Source organism: Esox lucius, chromosome 21, assembly GCF_011004845.1.
Source record: "Esox lucius isolate fEsoLuc1 chromosome 21, fEsoLuc1.pri, whole genome shotgun sequence".
Lineage (NCBI taxonomy): Eukaryota > Metazoa > Chordata > Actinopteri > Esociformes > Esocidae > Esox > Esox lucius.
In genome coordinates, this window is record NC_047589.1 from 18508154 (window position 1) to 18528119 (window position 19966).

Below are 19966 nucleotides of genomic sequence, written 5' to 3' on the forward strand. Positions count from 1 at the left end.
ACATTGAGTTTGTTTGCTGCTTCACTCATACGCGCACATATACACGCACATACAAACGCACACACACATACACACACAGGGAAACCCACACCCACTGCACAAATGCCCATTACGCTTACAGACACACAGGTAAGATGCATGGCAGGGAGAGCTGATCCAGGCAGTGATAAGACTGTGGTCTGTAATAGCATCCAGGACAGTCATATGATAACAGGCCCACTACGCATGCTGTGTAGTCACAGTAGCCAGTCAATGGGAGAAGCATAAATAGGAAGAAGAGGTACCTGTACCTGACCAGAAAGGAGCGGAGGAGGGAGGAACAAAGCTGTAGCCGGCAGGACACACATAAGACAGCCCGCAAGGCAATGGTGCTATGGCAGAGTTGGGGGTCCAGAGGCAGGGGAGGGGGGTGGGGAGGGGACAGCGGGGGGAGGGAGGAAGAAAAGAAAAGGGAAAGAGGAAGGGAGGGAGAACAGAGAAAGCCAGGCCGAGAGTGGGTAGAGAATGGGGTGGCAAGACAGGGGAGAGAAGTAAAGGAAAAGCATGTTTAATCCCAACCCAGGCAACTGGCAACAAAAAAAAACCCAAGCAGCTGGCGGTAGAACAGAGCAGTTTGAATGGAGATGAACAGAATCTCTGACACTATTAAACCACAGCAATCTTCCCGAGACCAGGTGGTCAAAATTCTAATGATGACCCTTCCTCAAAAATGATATATATATTTTTTTCCACTTTCCATGCGAAAACAAATTCAAGGACAGAATAAAAGTTATATTCTGTGATTTCTTAATGTCAATTTCTTTTTCAAACTAATTGATTCCTGGTAATAACATACAGTAACTCGTTTTAAGTTGAATAATTTAGCATAAAGTATATTATTCAAAGGCTACCCATTAATATTTTCAGAGGTACTGAATGTATGTCAATGGCGTTGAAAGTAAATGTTTCCCAAGACGTGCTTCTTTTCCAAGACTCCAGACTGTTTCTTTGAGTGGATGAACTGCCTCTGAAGGAATTTTTGCAATTCAACATTTGATTTCTCGACTCAGATAAAGTATTTAAAATGCTACTGTGAGTGTTTTTTTGTTCCTGTGTGTGTGCATTTCTTAGTGTGTTTTCCCTTCCCCATCATCCCCACCACCCCATCCACCTGCTATCTAAACTGGCAGCCCCTGGCCCTGGCCCTGTTTCTGGCCCTGGCCCTGCTAGCATATGACTCCCCATCTGACCAACAGCAGAGCTGTGGAACCGAGCCCATGTCCACCAAGCAAGGCGGTTACCATGCTCACCATCACAGGGCTAGCGGCTGCTGGAATACGGCCCTGCGCAGGGACGTTTTCATCACGAGCAAAATTGGTGCTTTTCCATACAAACAGACTGTTGTGTGAGTACAGCAGTCAGACGAATATAAACTTTACACACACACACACATGCACACACACACCAGTAAGGCACATCACACAGGCCAGGCCAAAGCCCTGCATTCTACATGCTAATTAGAAGAGCATCATTGACAGACCCAACACCAACGTTGGCTGGTGACTAATGAGAAGCTGCATTCTCCTTATTTATCCTTCACGGCATCGCTATCAGAATGAAGATCAGACCAGAAATCTGATGAGCATTTTAACATCTATTGCTCTGGACGATACCAAAGGGTTTCCATTTAAGGACCTAGTCTCCACAAGAGACAGATCACTTAGCAACCCCAGTAAACAATATTTGCCACGTGGGATGGATCAAAAGTAGGAGAAGGAGGGTTTAAAGATATATATGTATACAGAATCAGGTCCAGCAGTGGAGCAAAAACAGCCATCAGCATTTCAGCCATGCCAGTAGATATAAACTGCAAAATAAATGAGTCGTTTATAATTAAAAGGGAGTTGAATTCTTTGAGCAAGGACAAAGGAGAGGTAGGAGACATGACTATATGAGTGAAAACAAACAGGTTTCACTTCCCTTTCCTAAATCAAGACTATAAGTCATTTTACATCCTTCCTTATATTTGTTTGTTTGTGTGTTTGTTTATGTGTAGGCCAGAAGACATTCCAGAGCCATTTGAGTGACAAGCTAAATGAAGGGTGGCAGCAAATAGCTTCAGACTGGCTGACTGCAATCATCTCCCTTTGTTTTCTGCATTTACATCCCCACATCCAGCATGACCTTCAGTTGTTCCTGGGAGTTTCTCCGGTGCTTTTCACATGGTGACATATGGCGCTACAATGAAAGCTCATCTCAGCACTGATTGCGATGCGTCATAAACTCTCCGTCAACCTCAGAGAGAGTTTCCACCGCCGGAGGTCTGCCACCGGCGTTGGCTCTAGGTTTAACTCCTTCCTTACTGCTGGGATCCAGAGTCTGGCACACCGACACTTCTGTTCCTGGTGTATTTAATATTTGAGTTATTATCCGTAATGTCACACCAGTACAAGAATATACAGAATTCACGATTTACTGTGTAGGCGTCAAATTCATTTCACAGAACGCCAGGATTTGTGTGCGGATATTCAATCATCAGTTGTATTTGATTGTTCAATTGGGATCACTGATTAGTTGGGAAATTCCCTCACCTGGTTGTTTAGATCTTAATTGGGAGTAAAAAAACAGCTGATAATTGGACCTCCCTCCAGTTATGCAAGGAAGTGTAAAATATTTTTTTGAGTCAATCTTGCCAATTTCACAATCAAACATTCTAAAAGAAAATCTGTTGAAAATGTAATTTGTATCATCATATAACATGTTCTAAGAGAAAAATAAAAATATAAATGAAGTGTGCCAATGATAGATTGCAATCATAGGAGCAATCAAAATCATCCTGTGAAACACCTGTCCTCTCTCCAGGTGTGTTTCTGTTATGAAAGACAAGACAGTCACACGCCATGGGTGTGCTCACAGGGAAATGTCACCCAGCACACACTCTTCACCCAAGATAAGCCAGCTATTGCCGCCATAGCAACACCATTCTTAGCCAAAACTCCATGATACAGTTCATAACAAGCTCTTTATTATTCTTATACTATATTTCTTTTTTTTTTTTACTGAATTTGGATCTAGGTATCTCGGCCTTCCACTAGACCTTTATCTCCTCACTAGAAAGCTAAAAGAGCAGAATATAATTTGAATACTGCAGTAGTCAATGTCACAGCAAAGACCTCACCTAAAAATGAATGTCAAAAACATTCTGGTTGAATGTCATTATATCTACTGGGAGCCTAGTACAGATGCCATGATTTTAATTAGAACCAAAATCACTCTGCAGCAACAGCAAAGTAAATTGTTATGTGTATAATAATGAACAGATATATTTTGTAGGAGTCGATACATCGTTCGTTAGGACACATGAAGCCTTTTTAATTCCTACTGCACAGGAATATTCATGCAACGACACGTTGATGAAACAGAGATGGAGTATGGAATGTGTTTGCAGAGTTTTTGTTTTGTTCGTGAGTGTCATGTGTTTAGCCACATCACAAGATAAATAAGTCACATTAATGATGCAGAGATTAGTGGTTATATTTTAGTACTGTAGGAGCAGAGGGGATGTGTTTGTGTCCTTAGTCTGCTATTGTTTAGTAGTGTTACGTTACATTGTGCTGCACTGAGTATTCTAGTGTAGTTTTGTGTAGTGTAGTATTGCTCTATACCGTAATCTATTGTTGTGCAATTAGTTTTGTCCATTGTACTGTGTACGGTAAGTTATGTAGTGCTGTATATGTAGTGAGGTGTTGTGTATGTACGTAGTGTAGAGTAGTGTTGTATATGTAGTGTAGTGTTGAGTATATAGTGTATTGTTGTGTATGTTTTGTGGTGTATTGTTGTGTATTGCTGTGTAATTCTTTTAGTGTAGTTTTGTATATGTAGCGTCACGTCGTGTTGCGCTGTACTCACTGTTTCCTCCAGGTCTGTTAGTGCGAAGCAGGGTAGCATTCTCCTGCTCTCTGTAAGGGAACTGCAGGGTGGTGTCCAGACTTCTGAAGCCTTCCCTCAGGGAATGGTGTTTGTAGTACTCAATCAGCTCCTGCACACACACACACGCACACACAAACACATACACAACACATGCAAAAATACGTTAGCCCAATAGCCTCAACACAAAATGACCAATGGCATGAAAACAGCAACAAGCATGCCTAACCCACTGGAGGGGCTGTCTTTTTAACCATCTACATCAGTGTTGGTTATATCTACATCTACATCTGTGTTGGGTACATCTACATCTGTGTTGGGTACATCTACATCTGTGTTGGGTACATCTACATCTGTGTTGGGTACATCTACATCTGTGTTGGGTACGTCTACATCTGTGTTGGGTACATCTACATCTGTGTTGAGTACGTATACATCAGTGTTGGTTATATCTACATCTACATCTGTGTTGGGTACATCTACATCTGTGTTGGGTACATCTACATCTGTGTTGGGTACATCTACATCTGTGTTGGGTACATCTACATCTGTGTTGGGTACGTCTACATCTGTGTTGGGTACATCTACATCTGTGTTGAGTACGTATACATCTGTGTTGGGTACGTATACATCTGTGTTGGGTACATCTACATCTGTGTTGGGTACATCTACATCTGTGTTGAGTACGTATACATCTGTGTTGGGTACGTATACATCTGTGTTGGGTACGTATACATCTGTGTTGGGTACGTATACATCTGTGTTGGGCACATCTACATCTGTGTTGGGCACATCTACATCTGTGTTGGGCACATCTACATCTGTGTTGGGTACGTCTACATCTGTGTTGGGTACGTCTACATCTGTGTTGGGCACGTCTACATCTGTGTTGGGCACGTCTACATCTGTGTTGGGTACGTATACATCTGTTGGGTACGTCTACATCTGTTGGGTACGTCTACATCTGTGTTGGATATATCTACATCTGTGTTGGATATATCTACATCTGTGTTGGATACATCTACATCTGTGTTGGATACATCTACATCTGTGTTGGGTACATCTACATCTGTGTTGGATACATCTACATCTGTGTTGGGTAGGTATACAACTGGTTTGGGTGCATCTACATCTGTGTTGGGTACGTCTACATCTGTGTTGGATACATCTACATCTGTATTGGGTATGTCTACATCTGTGTTGGGTACGTCTACATCTGTGTTGGGTACGTCTACATCTGTGTTGGGTACGTCTACATCTGTGTTGGGTACATCTACATCTGTGTTGGGTACATCTACATCTGTGTTGGGTACATCTACATTTACATCTGTGAAGGGTACAATACACAAGATCCATGTATTGTTTAAATCTGGAATGATTGATTTCATGTTTTTCCTTTAAGTCTTTGCTACTCCTGCTGCTGCCTGTCATTTTTTCTCTTAACTATATTACTGTGTAAACACTTGTGATTACTTTAAATACACTGTTAGTGGCCGAAGCTGGCTCAATGGAATACACTGTCCATTAAACTTGATAAGATTTCATCCAGTTGAAATGTTTACAAATGAGATGCACATAGTTTTATTTAATCAGATAGGTATTCTACTCTTAATGCACTGGTTGAATAATGCAGGAAAGTGTGACAAGAACAGTAATTAAAGAGGCAGTTTCAGCTGGGGGTCCAACTTGTGGTCCACAAAATAATTTGACCTTCAGGGGTCATCGATGGATTCTGGTTTCACTGGGGTGTGAATATGAGGTGACAAATTACAATCTGCCTAAATTATTTATCAATACGGGGAAGGTCAGAGTATATACGGAACACACAGATGAAATGAAACAAAAGGTGGCTGATGTTGATATTCATAAATTAGGCAATGGCTATTAAAAATACCTAAAGGTCTGAAAGTACCCATCTCTATTATTGGGATGATAATTAAAAAGTTTAAAATCAACTGGAGCTGTAATGAACCTGCCTGGAAGAGGTCATTTTTCCAAAAGAATGCCAATTTTATCATTAAGAAAACTTGTCACTGCCTGAAGTTTGATTGGAGCAGGGGACTTTGAAAGATTGTTGTGGAGCAGCTGAGCGTATGTAATCCACAAGTGTTCCTTTCAATTTTAAACATTAGAGTACTGTCTCAGTGAGGTTACTCCCAAAGAATGATATGGTCACTCCTATAATGCCAACTTCGCATAGTTGTTGTAGCAGGCAAACTGTTCACAATAGCCTGGGGACAATGGTTAGGACTAAGTAAACATCTCATTTGTAAACCCCAGCTAAAGCCAACATAACCCAGGGTGAAGAGGGAGGGAACACATTCTATCCAGTCTGGACTGATGGTTGTCTATAATTCTCTGAAAGGCCTAGGGGCAGTCCAAACAAGTAAACTGCCTTGAATCAGACTTATTTCCACACAGCAAGCTGTAAAAAAAACAAGATGCACGTTTTGACATTTAATTAAAGAAATGCTGTGAATGATGCATGTAAAAATAAGCAGTGACGAGGGTAAAAAGGACAGACTCACTAATATACTCCTGAACTTCTTGTTCTCTGCGATGTGGAAGCAGCCCTCCCTGGTTAGAATCTTGATGTGCTTCACGTCGTTGTTGTACCTGTGGGCCATGAATTAGTGATGAGTGTAATTTTCTGGTGATCATTGAGATCGATCCACAGCAGCCCTCTGGGCAGACCGCCGCCACAGTAATGCATGAGCCCAAAGTTTTCTGACACCCGAGTGATTAGGGGTGCGTGTGTGTGTGTGTGTGTGTGTGAGAGAGAGAAAGAGAGAGAGAGAGAGTGTGTGTGTGTGTGTGTTTGTGCACATGTAGACGGCAATAGATAGGGGCACCAATACATACCACCCATTTGTATCCACAGCACTGGGGGGCTGATGGAAGGGCCCCTATATAGAGGGCCTGAGCAGGGCAGAGTGGGCCAGGTCAAAGGGGGAGTATGGAGGAGATATAGCATCAGCCCATTTGTCTATCTCACAGAGAGCCCTGTCCTCTCTAGATCTCTATTAGTCTCCCGCATTATCCTCTTATCTCCCTCTCAGAGCCCAAATCCCCTAATAATATAGCCTAATCCACATTCCACGCACAAACAACCACCCTAGTGATGGGCCTATTGTGTACCGAAATGCCAGAACTTCATTTAGACGTCATTTGACTGGTTTGGCCCTCTTGGCTGAAGTCTTGTGGCTCAAGCTGACAGGAGGGCAGCACAGCAGAGATGTGCCGTGGGAGTCCAGGATATAAGAGCATTGTCTATTTTAAACACTTTCTTAACATCGTCTCTACACAGATACGTGGAGTTTTCTTTTTTATCCCTCTTATTTTCTTTGTAAGGTTTAAATAACCTTGAGCAGACTGTATAACGGTCTCTCTGGGTCTATTCACTAGCACAGCAGTGGCAAGCATCGCACGCAAGCAATTAAGACTTCAGCTCTGGTGGAACTTGAAGGCATTGAAAAGCTCTGCTTTCGTTAGAGAGAGAAAAAGGAGGAGATGAATTAAGTGGAGTTGAAGGGAGTTTAAAGAGAACGTTTCCAGCAGCCCCTCTGAGCAGTTCTCTCTAGCTAGCTCAGCTTTACTGGCAGCCTGTAGGGAAGGAGTGTCGCAACCCATCTTGGCACACAAACAAAAAAGCTGCATATCATTGGCCTGTTTCAACCTGTCTGAACATACAGCACTGTCGTCTGCCTATCTACAGCATATAAACAACCCGAAATGGCTGATATGTTACAGTGAAAACGCACAGAAGTTTCTTTTCACATCTACATCGCCTTGAGGATTTTAATGTGTTTGCAGCGCTGCTACATGGCACGCCAAGCTACACGCACACTATCAGCACGGCTATCACCATCACAAATCCTGCACGTCTCAACTCATGGAAAATTTTCCCAAAGTTACTTGACGATGCGCAAGTGTTTCGTATACAGATCGTAGTCTGTGCAGAGAATACAGCTGAGTATATCACTAGCGCTGAGTTGCTGTGGGATATAGTATTGTCTGTTCTCCTCTCCGGTGTGGCTAATGATTAATGCAGGCTGGAAGAGGGCTATTTGTAGAGTGTGCTGTGCCCCATTATGCTATACTGTGCTGTGCTCTGTGGTGTTGTGCTGCGTAGTGACCTGCTGTGTTGTACTGTGTTGTGTTGTACTGTGTGGTGTTGTACTGTGTGGTGTAGTACTGTGTGGTGTAGTACTGTGTGGTGTTGTACTGTGTTGTGGTGTCGTACTGTCTGGTGTAGTTCTGTGTGGTGTCGTACTGTGTGGTGTAGTACTGTGTGGTGTAGTACTGTGTGATGATGTACTGTGTGATGATGTACTGTGTGGTGTAGTACTGTGTGGTGATGTACTGTGTGGTGATGTACTGTGTGATGATGTACTGTGTGGTGTAGTACTGTGTGGTGTAGTACTGTGTGGTGTAGTACTGTGTGATGATGTACTGTGTGGTGTAGTACTGTGTGGTGTCATACTGTGTGGTGTAGTACTGTGTGGTGTAGTACTGTGTGGTGTAGTACTGTGTGATGATGTACTGTGTGGTGTAGTACTGTGTGGTGTCGTACTGTGTGGTGTCGTACTGTGTGGTGTCGTACTGTGTTGTGTAGTACTGTGTTGTGTAGTACTGTGTGGTGTAGTACTGTGTGGTGTAGTACTGTGTGATGATGTACTGTGTGGTGTAGTACTGTTTGGTGTTGTACTGTGTGGTTTTGTCTTGGTGGGCTGTCTTTTGGCAAGCCGCGTCGCCCCACGCTAACGTACTTGATGCTGATGGCGTACTCTGTGAACTCGCGGCTCCGGTGCCGGACCAGATAGGTGCTGTTCCCTCGGTTAATCAGCTCCGCCTCGGCCTGCAGTCTCTCCATGGGCCCAGCAAACCTAAAGACCCAGAGGCACTGACTGGTCAGACATGCTGCATCCAGAAGGAAGGTTATGTACCGTATACAGAACCAGTCAAACAGTTTGGACACACCAATCCAAGAGACTGGTTGTGTCCAAACTTTTGACTAGTACCGTTCATATGTAAGATTTCTAGGCATATAACCATACACATGTAGCTAAAACAGTCAAAGACACACACACACACACACACAGCTGAAATCTTATTCCATACTACAACGCATTTTCTGAAAAGATGATAATTTACTACATCCATCATTAGGTGCTGCAGTTACAATCAACGGTAATGGACTATTTCCATGAAGGTTTGGTCAGAACATACCAGGGTTGTGTGGAGTAGTCGACAGGTTTGGGGACCTGGGGGTGAACAGGACAAAGGGCAACATGTGAACCATTGTTGCTTTATTCCCATGAATCCCACCCAAACTGAATATCGATGTTTCATCCATCTAAGTCAGTAAGACATTCACTTTCCCCAATAGCAAATTAAGTCATTCTGTGAAGTTTGTTTTTGGATTTATCTTTCATGAAATTCCAGCTACTCTAGGTTCTAACATTTAACATCATGTTGGGTTTTGTTGTGAACAGCTGATTTGATGATTGTTATGACCCCAATAATGTAGGATAATGTGCTTGTTATCTTCACAACAGTCTAAGCCTGTAGATAACACACTGTAGATCATTTACTCTGTCATTGTAAAAGTCCATCTATGCACCTGCAAAACATGTGAATGCCCCTTGTCTGACAAAAAACAAAGCAGAGTGAATTCTGAAGAAACAAAGTGAGTAGTGATACAATCAAAGTATAAGGTGAAATTCCAGATAAACAAGATAGACTTAACTAGCAAATGTTTCCAACCCTTTAGTAAAAGTATATGAGGTTATAAGGTACTTTTTGGGAAATTGCATTTTGGAAACCTGTTCCCAAGTACTCTAATTAATCTCAATGTAATTAAGGTATGAAATAATTGATATTTTCAAATGCAATCTGTTTTTGGGCTTATTTTTCTATTTACAGTGTAGAATATGGTAGCCTCCCCCTGGTCTAGGAGAAGCCTTTTTCTTTACTCGTAAGACATTTTGAATTACACAGTGAAGTATGTAAACTGTCGTCCTAATTCAATTGTTTAATGAAATACTGCTGCTAAAGCTCTATGCAAGCCCCTTCTTCACCACTAATCAGGTAAAATCCCACAACGTAAACAACCTAACAAACCAAACACTAAATGTATAGCCAAATGCAGTTCAGCCCAGCTTAAGCAAAAAAGGGTAATAAGGTGAGTGCCTGAGAGACCTGAAAATCACAAATCCTTAACCCAGGACACTTCTACTTGGAGCAATATGTTTCTGTTTCTGCATAACTCCTAACAGCTCATTTACTAAACAAAATAAATAGACCACATTTTGATACCTACCAATCATGTCCATAACTATTTCACCAGCTGGAAGAACACAGTGTTCTCCCCGCCTACTCAAAGCCCATCACTCTGCTCGAACAACACTTCTAGAGCATGGAGAATTGGTGCTCAACTTACACATGGGCACGGCTTCACTGCGTCACTAGGAAAGAAGCCAACCTCTCTCGTTGTTAGGATTTTGCCCTGATAACATAGCAGACAGTGAGACAGGAACAGATTGAGAGAGAGAGAGAGAGAGAGAGAGAGAGAGAGAAAGAGGAGGAGGAGAGATAATTGCGTTATATTATGCTGGATGACTTTGTCTCTGAAATTTAGGGACAATTAGCTCAGCAACACAGAGCAGTACAGATTTACAGGCCAAGTTAATTATTGTTTAAATAATCCCTCATGATGAGAGATGAGTTAAGGAGCAGGAATTCCCTGTCTCCTGGTGGTAACCACTAAAGGATTCTAGCACACACAGTCCCTGGCTGATTTTACACACAAACACGTCAACACATGATGCTGTAACCAGCGTTGTTAGAGTGTCCAAGTGACACGATGTGTGTGTGTGTGTGTGTGTGTGTGTGAGCTCGCAGCTCCAGCGTGGAAACCCAAAGACTCTCCTCTGCATTAGAAATAATTTAGGTATGTTTCCCTGTCCGATCTCCTGCTTTCTTCCTATTTATTCCCCCACCGGGCTCATCTGATGTTGAAAGACTGCAATCCTGTGGTGTCCCTGATACAGCTAGTCTAATGGCTTTTTATCTGGGTTTTTGGAGTAGTCTCTGATTGGTTATGGGGCTCATATAAGCGTTGTGATAATTATCAAGCTTTGCCCTGTTAGAGTACACCAACAGACACAAGCCAGAGGGGGGGAATGAAATTAGAGTGATCGATTATTACTCTGGCACCAGAGCAGGAAATGTGGTCCGCTGGTTACCACGGTGATGAATACTGAGTTTGCCATAATTTTGTCCGCTGTCACCGAGGTGGTTGTGTAGATAAAGTAGCCTACAGCTGATGATGTAAATCCGTAATTTACGCAGAGTGTCACATTAAATGAATAGGATATATAATAAATATAGAAATATATTGAAATCTCTTTCAGTAGCTACAGGGGATTGTCCAGCCCAAGTCATCCGAAATAGCATTAAACTAAATTGTAATGCAAAGAAATTAATCTGTGGGACTATCAAAAAGGGCACACACACACACACACACACACACAAGCTCATTCCCACACCTCTCGCCCGACGCCAGCTACAGTGAGTCTGTGCCAGTAAACTGCCAGTGGTGAAAAACCTATTACACCAAATGGTGCAAGCCAGAGCAGACAAAAGAAAAAGACGACATGAGAGAGATGTGAAGAGTGGATGGTGTGAAAAAAGGGGGGTGGGCAAGAAAAAATAACTAGACAGAGTGAGAGAGGGAGGACTAGAAAGAAAGGGAAAGTGATACAGAGAGCGAGAGAGAGAAAGAGGGAGAGAGAGAGAGGGAGAGAGAGAGGTGCTATTTCTAGGCCCCAGAGGACTTGGGCAAAGCCAGAGCAGACAACAGAAATAGCAAATAGCTCTCCTGGCTGCTGTTATTGCAAAGCCAGTCAGCCAGCCTGCCAGTCAGCCCAAAACACACACAAGCACAAAGCTGGACAGTGCCTGAAGGGACGTGTGTGACTTGGAAAGACACAAACACACATACAAATATGCACACGCACGGTGGATTCAAACATTTTAGGACACTGATAACTGGACACCTATGGAAAGAGATCCTGGAACTCCTCCTTCACACAGAGACAAATACACACTGGCAGGGTAAAGAGTAGAAGAAAGATGGTGACGCCCAAACCAAATGAAAAATCATCTGACGTGCTCCTTGTAGCATGTTATTGTTCTCCCAGACTAATGCTTCATTGTATGTGTGTGTGTGTGTGTGTGTGTGTGTGGGGGGGGGGTTACTATCCTGGTTAGGACCAAGAATCTTTACAAAGATAGTAAAACATGAAGAGTCTGTTATTCGCCAGTCCCCAAGACAAAGAAGGCTGTTTACAGTTTACAAGCAAGGTTTAGGGTTATAATTAAGGCTTAACAGGATTTTAAGAATGGCCGGGGGTCTCCAGAGAGGTAGGGTTTTGCAAGTATAAATGATTTTGGTTAAGAGTCTGGGCTTAAGGTTAAATATAGGTTAAGATTAGGCATTAAGACTGGGGTTAGGCATAACAATTGTGTTATTGAGGGTGAGGTTAGTGTTAGGGCAATGGTCGAGAGTTTCTGGAAAAACAAATGAAAACATGTCAGACCAGGACCACACACACACACACACACACACACACACACGGAAACAACTCACCTGCCACCAGGAGCTGTGGAGATCAGCACAGACCAGTTCGATGATGTCGCCCTGCTGGATGTTGAGGGGCGGGCCGCATACAGGATTGGGCACCCCGAAATAGTTCCTGGTCACCAACATCTTAGGTAACCCTAGTGGAGAGCACACAACCGCAATAACATTGTGTGTGTGTACTTTTTGTTAGCGCTTAGATAACGTGTGTCTATAAAAGTGTATCTAAAGATTGATAAGCAAACCAATGCACATTGGCCACCCTCCTTCTTGTCACCAGGCCAACTCATGGGCAATATAAAATGAACAATAGCTTTATCCTTGAGTCTTAGGTAACAACACACATACAGTACTATTGTCCAATTGTGAAGTAATAAAGTTATTTTGTTATGCTAAGGTAGAATGAAAGCCAAGTAAAATACAATTTAGTGATATTACTCCAGTACTAGGCTGCTTGGCACTAACTTCTTGTTAAGGCAAGACCAATTTCAAGGATTTACTGCAAAGCATCACATGCATTTGCTACTATTCATCTCTCTGAATTGGTCCTGCTACACATACTGTCTTTGTAGGGTGTTTTACCTAGCCACTGTGCTTCAAAAGCTTATGGAATAAGGCTAAACATCTGTTTGAGTGCTTTGTGACAACTGCTGATGGAAGAATGTACTGTATGTATAAAATGCATTTGATTGACTCGATTGACTGAATAGAATGACTTGAACCATATGCTTGGCAAAATATGCTCTGTTGTGTTTATTTTTAAGGAGCTTAAGTTCAAACCAGACTAAATTGTGTTTACAATCCACCAAACACTGTTGTATTTCCAGACCATGGTGATGAAGGAACCTCCAACTCCTCCGAAGAGAGTACAGACAGATACGGAGGGAATGAATAGAAAACGTATGGTTGACAAGAGAGGGATGCAGCTGTATTATAAAGTTCCTATTTTTCTAAGAAAGACAGAGGTTGAAAAGGGGGAGTTTTCGGGAATGTAACCCTCTCTAAACCTTTAAGTCCTCTTTGCCTAAGAAGGAGCTGGTCTGTCAGGCTGTGGGCTGCCTGCTTGGCCATGGACAGAAGCTCTCCAGTGAGCTGAGAGGGTACTTTGATACAGGGTTTAAGAACTAGAGAAGCTAGCGGGGCTGAGGATGGGAATCTCACGCTTGCTTCCACACACAAACCCCCCACACACCCCACACAAGACAAAAGATATCTGCCAATAAGCCTGATAAGGCCTTCCTCCATCCAAGACTGTTCATGAAGAGAACCGAGGGAAATAGTAACCAATTCACCAAAGTCCTCACAAAAAGACAGAGAGGCAAAGAGGGAAAGCAATAGACAGTGAGACAGAAAGGAAGAGGAAGAGAGAAAAGAGGGGAGAGGGATCACAGGGGGAGAGAGATTGAATTGAGGGGAAATCTTCAAAAAGTCAAGCAGTGGAGAAAGACCACAGAGAGAGGTTTATTATCCATCATCTAAAAGTAAAGATTTATTCGCAGAGAAGAGGTTTGAGTTTCGAGGTTGTTTCAGAAATATATCGAGAATGATGGACACAGTCCTGGTGTTTTTTTTTGTTTTTTTTTCATGTATGACTGCTGAGGTTTTGTAGCTCACGGGGGACTCAGAACATTCTCCATGGCAAAACAACATGGTTTTACATAAAGACAAAAACAAACATCCCATGTATGCTGCAGACATTCTCACAAAAAATAAGCCAATTACTATAATAAGTTTCGTTCTAATTGTACAGTGTGGAACAAGCAACGGACACAGGACAATGAATTCAGCAACATTATCTTATCTGTCTTTCCATTAGGGATGTACAGTTTGGACACATACTCTACGCAGGGTCGATTTTAACAAAACGTATATTAAGATATACTTCCAGGTGGTCTTGACTGGGTTACTTGCCACTTGCATTGAGCTGGACAAAAACCAGCCTTCAGCGAGAAGAGAGGGCACCGCGTTTTTCACAAAACAAAACGGTACTGATGTTTGTTTTTTGTTTCTGAATCTGGAGTTAATAACAAAATTGCATGACCATCATTGCATGCCTGTATGGGTTGTGTGTCAAGGCTGGACATGGGCTACAGTGCTGTACTTTTGTTTAGACCAGGTTTAGGCTAGTCTTAAATACCTCTACCAGAGCTGCCTGACATTGGATCATGACAAATATTTCCACCCCTCATATCTAAATGCAAATGAGCTCATATGACACAGGTAAATCACCAATCCTTGCGCAACAGTTTGAAAACAGAGCTGGCTGTAACAGGCTGAAATTGCCACCGAGCATGCTTGACACTACAACATTTTTACAGTCTGGGCTTTGTGAAGAATCCTGAGAGGGACTGAGTTAGACTACCAGGGGGACCATGAGCAAATGGGACCATGACGTTCCAGGGACATCCAGAGGGCTCTGGTACAGAGGCAGAACGGAACACAGGTCCGAACATTCTAATGATGCCAATATTCTCTGGCTGCACCACAATGCCACGCTGTGTGTGTGTGTGTGTGTGTGTGTGTGTCTGCCTGGCTTTCAGGCAGGTTCTCCTAACTTTCCTAAAACACCTCCAATATGAACCATGCCGACAGAGTCATTATTCTCCAGAAGTGTAATCGAAGAAGAGATAAACTTCCATAAAACGGCCTGAGACCTGTTTACCGCACCACGGCAATACACTGGTTGTTTCCAGGCCTATTTTTACAACGCATCTCACCAGCTACGCTGTATCTAGACGTCAGGTTGAGATTACAGGGTAACTCAATTTCTTCCTTCGTATCTGATTCCAGCCTATTGGGTTTGCAGTAACATGTGTCGGCTTGCTCTCCAACAGACACCTCCACCAGTACTTGAGAAAATGTCAGCGAGGAGAACTGAGTCGGAGGGCATGAAATGCATTTCCATCAACAGGGCCCAGGCAAATGCAGTGCCTATTGATCTCAATGCATTGTGGGTCAATGAGGATTTTCGACGCTGTAACAAAGGGGGAACGCAGGCCGAGCCTGTGTCCAATTTACAGCTGTGCTTCTCACATAGCTGCCTCTCTCTGATTTGAGAGGTTGCGGTTTGTCTTGGTTTGTTCTCACAGAGAAGGAATGAGAGAGTGGGAAGGTAGGAGGGAGGGAGGGAGGGTTAGAGAGAGAGAGAAGGAGAGAAGAGGGGATTATGTGTCTGAGGTAAGGGTGTCATTGCCATGGTGTGTTCAGAATGCACTAACCTGGATCTGGACACCGCACATGCACGGATTTGTCCTGCGAAGGAAGAAACACCATGATTACTGTGACATATGCGCACGCACACTCTCTTACACGCACACACACACACACACACAAATGGCACACAGAGAAACACAATCAGTCATTTCAGAAGATTCCTCTCCAGGTTTACTTCCAGTGCACATTGAAACACAGCGTTTCCTCTCCCTAACCTACATAAAGGAATACATACTAATGAACATCCCTTAACCTATGCTGTGTCAGTATAATATACTATATGATAATGTATCTAAACATGTATATGGTCGTGCTATAGGCCTTCACAGACCTCCCTCACTGCTAATAGATAAATGGGTTAATGACGTGGCCTTGCATTGCATTGCACCTAAGTCATTACATGATACACAAATGGTCTTATTGCAGTGAGATCAATACGGAGAGAAATGTGGGATGATTATATGAATATGCCTGCTCTGCTGTGCAAAGCACACTAACACACCATCCAATGTTATCCTGCATGCACACATAGCCTGCATAAAGCTCATATGTGTTTTAATGCATAATGCATTGAACCATCACCCGTGATCACCTTCATCAGCAGCTCTAACCTTCATCACCTGTTTTGACCGTTATTTATAACCTACATAATCACATCCTACCTTAGCCGTCTTAAGAAAAATTCAAAAGTATTCTAAATAATTGAATTATCATCAAACATTTTCAGAATGACTAAAAACAGCAACAAAATATAACACATGGGGCTATAGGCTAAGCCCCGGCTGTAACGTTTCTGAAGTCATCGAAATAAGAACTGTATTCACTATCTACTCATGCTAAAATAAGTCAATTTGAGTCTCCTTGGAAATATCCACAGAGACGGGAAAGTCTTCAAAGTGTAAGCACAGAACAGAGCAGAACTTTGGAGGGGGAAAGGAAAGACACACACACACACACACAGACACACACACAATCAGACACAGTCTTACCTGAGTTCTAAAAGAGCCTGGATCTGAAAGGGGTTTGAAAACAGGCATGGTGAATGGGTTACGTGGAGCACGCATAGCAGCTACACACACACACACACACACACACACACAAACACACACACAAACACACACTGTTACACAACACACAGTCTCTCACACACAGTGTTCCAGCGCTGCAGAAACACTCTCTCATTAGTGAGGCAGAAACCAACTCCAGGTGCTGTCTGGTGTCTTTACGGCTCGGCTTGTTTTGCTGCTCTGCAGGTACCTGACAGGAGTCTGGAGTACACCACTTCAGGGGGCAGGGCTGACGACTGCTCTGCTCTGAGACTTTGTTCTCTGTTTGTTCATTGGCTCCCCTGGGCGGGCTACACCTCATCAACAATCACCCCTCCCTCCCCCCCCTCCCTCCCTCCCCCTTGCTCTCCCTTGGCATGCGGGTTAGCAGTTCTGGATCAAACTTTGACCCGTTACACAAAGTGGCTCTTCTCAGGGCTGACAACGCCAAGCAGAGGGAGCGAGAGGGCCAATTGGGACCTGAGAGAAACAATAACAAGCTTTGTCTGCAGAACACCCCGGAGAGAGACTGGGACACACACCGCCATGTGTGTTGTCATGTGCAGCAGTTGCTACGACGTGTTTCGAAAAAGTAGCAACGGGTTACCAATAGCTGGGCCGACGTTGTGGTCGCTTTCTGTTGTTTTGCTAATTGTCCTGGAATCCTCTCCTGCGCAATAACCCGGAGACATTACATAGTCTGCCGTGTAGGTTATAGTTCAACCAATCTCAGTCAAGAAAGTAAAACCTGCTCAGCTGATAGTGAGTAAAGCCTGATAATTGCACCATCAGACAGTGCAGCTAAGTACAACGGGGAATATTTGGAGCCAGCCTGCGATGTCCTACCTCCCCAGTCTACTCTCCAACACCTAAAAGGGACTGAAGTGTAATAAGGGAAACCATCAGAGTGTCCTCTGAGTTTCCTCCAGCCCCTCCGGCATCATGGTCCCGGTCTAGTTAGGGAATGCTTGAGTCCAGGTGCAGCGGGTGAATGTGTTAACGCACCGCTCACCACATTGCTTGTCAGCAGGGTAATTTGCTGCAATCAACACACACGCGCTGAAGAGACGGCACCAGATCCAGTAAAAATTAGCCCAGGTTAACAGGACATTTATACAGTACACAATGTAATGGTGTGAGCTATTACCGTAAAATAGGCTGGCAGCTTGTTATGGTGTTTCGGTTGGCAATTGATGTAAAAGAAAAAAACAATGCCAGCACTGACTGTTCAATCCTAGACCTTGTGTATCTCGTCGTAGTGCTGTTACCATAGCTTTCTATCATTTTTTTTCAAGCCTTTCCAAAACCCTTTTAATAAGGCACTCCACATAGGACCCCCATGTGTAAGACAAATTAATATCAAGCAGCATACTTTGTTAAAATAAAATCTTTCCATCCAATCTGTACTCCATTTAGAGCATGCTGACTTTATTTTTGTATTTGTGCACTGGTTTTCAACAGCTGTACAAACAAAATGTTTTGTTATAGAAAATATGTTTCACAGCTTGCCCCAGCCACGAAATATAAACAACATTGCCATTTCAACAACAAATCTGGGTTGAAATGAATAGGCGAATATAACATTCAGTCACTGGTAGGTTATACTGTGAAACACCATCATTCCACTAGTACTGATTGTACTGCATTTTATTATGTAAATGTTCTACTGTCACAATGCAGTGTAGCAACTTCAACCACTCAAAATGAATATTTAAATTTAACCATGAAGTTGTTTTTGTTTTAGTAACTCTGTTTAATCAGAGGTTGTTTGCAGGAAGATTGACAGGTTTTTTAGTTCTTTTTAGTTTCAGTTTGGCAGAGTTTATGTAACAATGCTCAACTCATAGAGTACTACACTAGAGGTTTCAAGAGAATACCCTTGGCTAGACCGTTTACTCTAATGTTAACTCGCAAACGTTCTACGTTTTGACAGACACCTCCAGAGGGACCTTCTAATACTCTACCAACATTTGCCCCCCCCCTTATAGCCAAACTGACAGACAAGAACAAAATGAATGTTTGGATATAGCAGAAAAGTATATCTTTACTTATATTTATGATGTTTTGTTGAGGATTAACCTTCAAATGCAGTAATAGTTTCTAAAGCCTCATCATTGACATTAAGAAAGCAGGTCTGTTTTTAAGCTGTGGTAGTAGTGCATTCAATCCAAGAGTGACCATATTAGATGAAATACTCCAGCCTAAATTTAAATAACTAATATCAGGCAAAAAAAAAAAGTGTATAGAAATTATATAAACATTTTCTTTTAAATTGTGTCAATTTCAATATTTTTATGTATTTATTTTTATTACTTATTCCTAGTTTTTAAAGGAGACATAGTGTAACTAATGTGAAAACAAAACATTTCAATATCTGGTGACTGATCTATTCAAGCATACAAACATAGACACATACAGAACCACTTACTGCAAGTCAACTCTGCAGGACCTGTTTGTCACCATGAGTGGATGTCGTCATCAGTCTGTGCTAATCACTCATGTTCTGTCCCCTTTGTTCACGACTCTGTGTGTGTGTACGTGCCCTGAATAGTTTAAAGATTTGTCTACAGAGTGCTGTACTTAATGTTCTTTTAATGGCAGGAGTTATGAAAGGTTCAGCTTCAATGCTGTGAACAATTCCCATACAGCTACTATAAGATCTGTTCTGTGGGTTAATTATCAGCAGCTTTTTGATGCACAGTCAGGTATATATTAACAGAAACAAATATGCAATTTAAGAGAATATGTTTTCCTAAGCATATGTGCCTGCATGCATGTGTGTGTGTGTGTGTGTGTGTGTGTGTGTGTGTGTGTGTGTGTGTATGGAAGGGGTTTTCACCTGTTTTCCCACAGCCACCGAATCTCCCCAGACACTCCTTATGGGCTCCAAAGCCACACTTGGAGCACATGTACCCCTGGTTAAAGATGCCCCTGAAAGAGAGGAGCAACTAACGTTATACAGTATATGTGTGTATGTGTGTATACATTCATGCGTGTTCGGGGAGATGAAGAAAGAGCTTGAGGAATGAGGAGGCTGAGTCTGAATGATGTGACTTGGTGCCAGTCCAACTTCCCTGTCTCTGGCTAAACAATCAGTCATCGCTTCTCCCCTCCCTGTAAAAACTCAAATAGCCCACGGCAGTATTTTATTTTACAT

General features: G+C 42.7%; 1 protein-coding gene across 3 annotated transcripts in view; it reads right to left on the reverse strand.

Moving 5' to 3' along the window:
• LOC105022605 (guanine nucleotide exchange factor VAV3) overlaps positions 1 to 19966 on the reverse strand; it is a 78639-nt gene that overhangs the window by 7335 nt on the left and 51338 nt on the right. For 2 of the 3 annotated variants that reach the window (XM_020041781.2, XM_020041780.2), the window contains exons 17-26: positions 19649 to 19740; positions 16753 to 16775; positions 15769 to 15802; positions 12560 to 12690; positions 10349 to 10414; positions 9136 to 9170; positions 8676 to 8792; positions 6435 to 6522; positions 3889 to 4018; positions 291 to 371 (exon numbers count right to left, since the gene is read on the reverse strand). In XM_020041781.2, the coding sequence (XP_019897340.1) occupies positions 291 to 371; positions 3889 to 4018; positions 6435 to 6522; positions 8676 to 8792; positions 9136 to 9170; positions 10349 to 10414; positions 12560 to 12690; positions 15769 to 15802; positions 16753 to 16775; positions 19649 to 19740 (797 nt within the window). The remainder of the gene's footprint in view (positions 1 to 290; positions 372 to 3888; positions 4019 to 6434; positions 6523 to 8675; positions 8793 to 9135; positions 9171 to 10348; positions 10415 to 12559; positions 12691 to 15768; positions 15803 to 16752; positions 16776 to 19648; positions 19741 to 19966) is intronic. The other variant, XM_010891173.4, reaches the window with a different exon arrangement.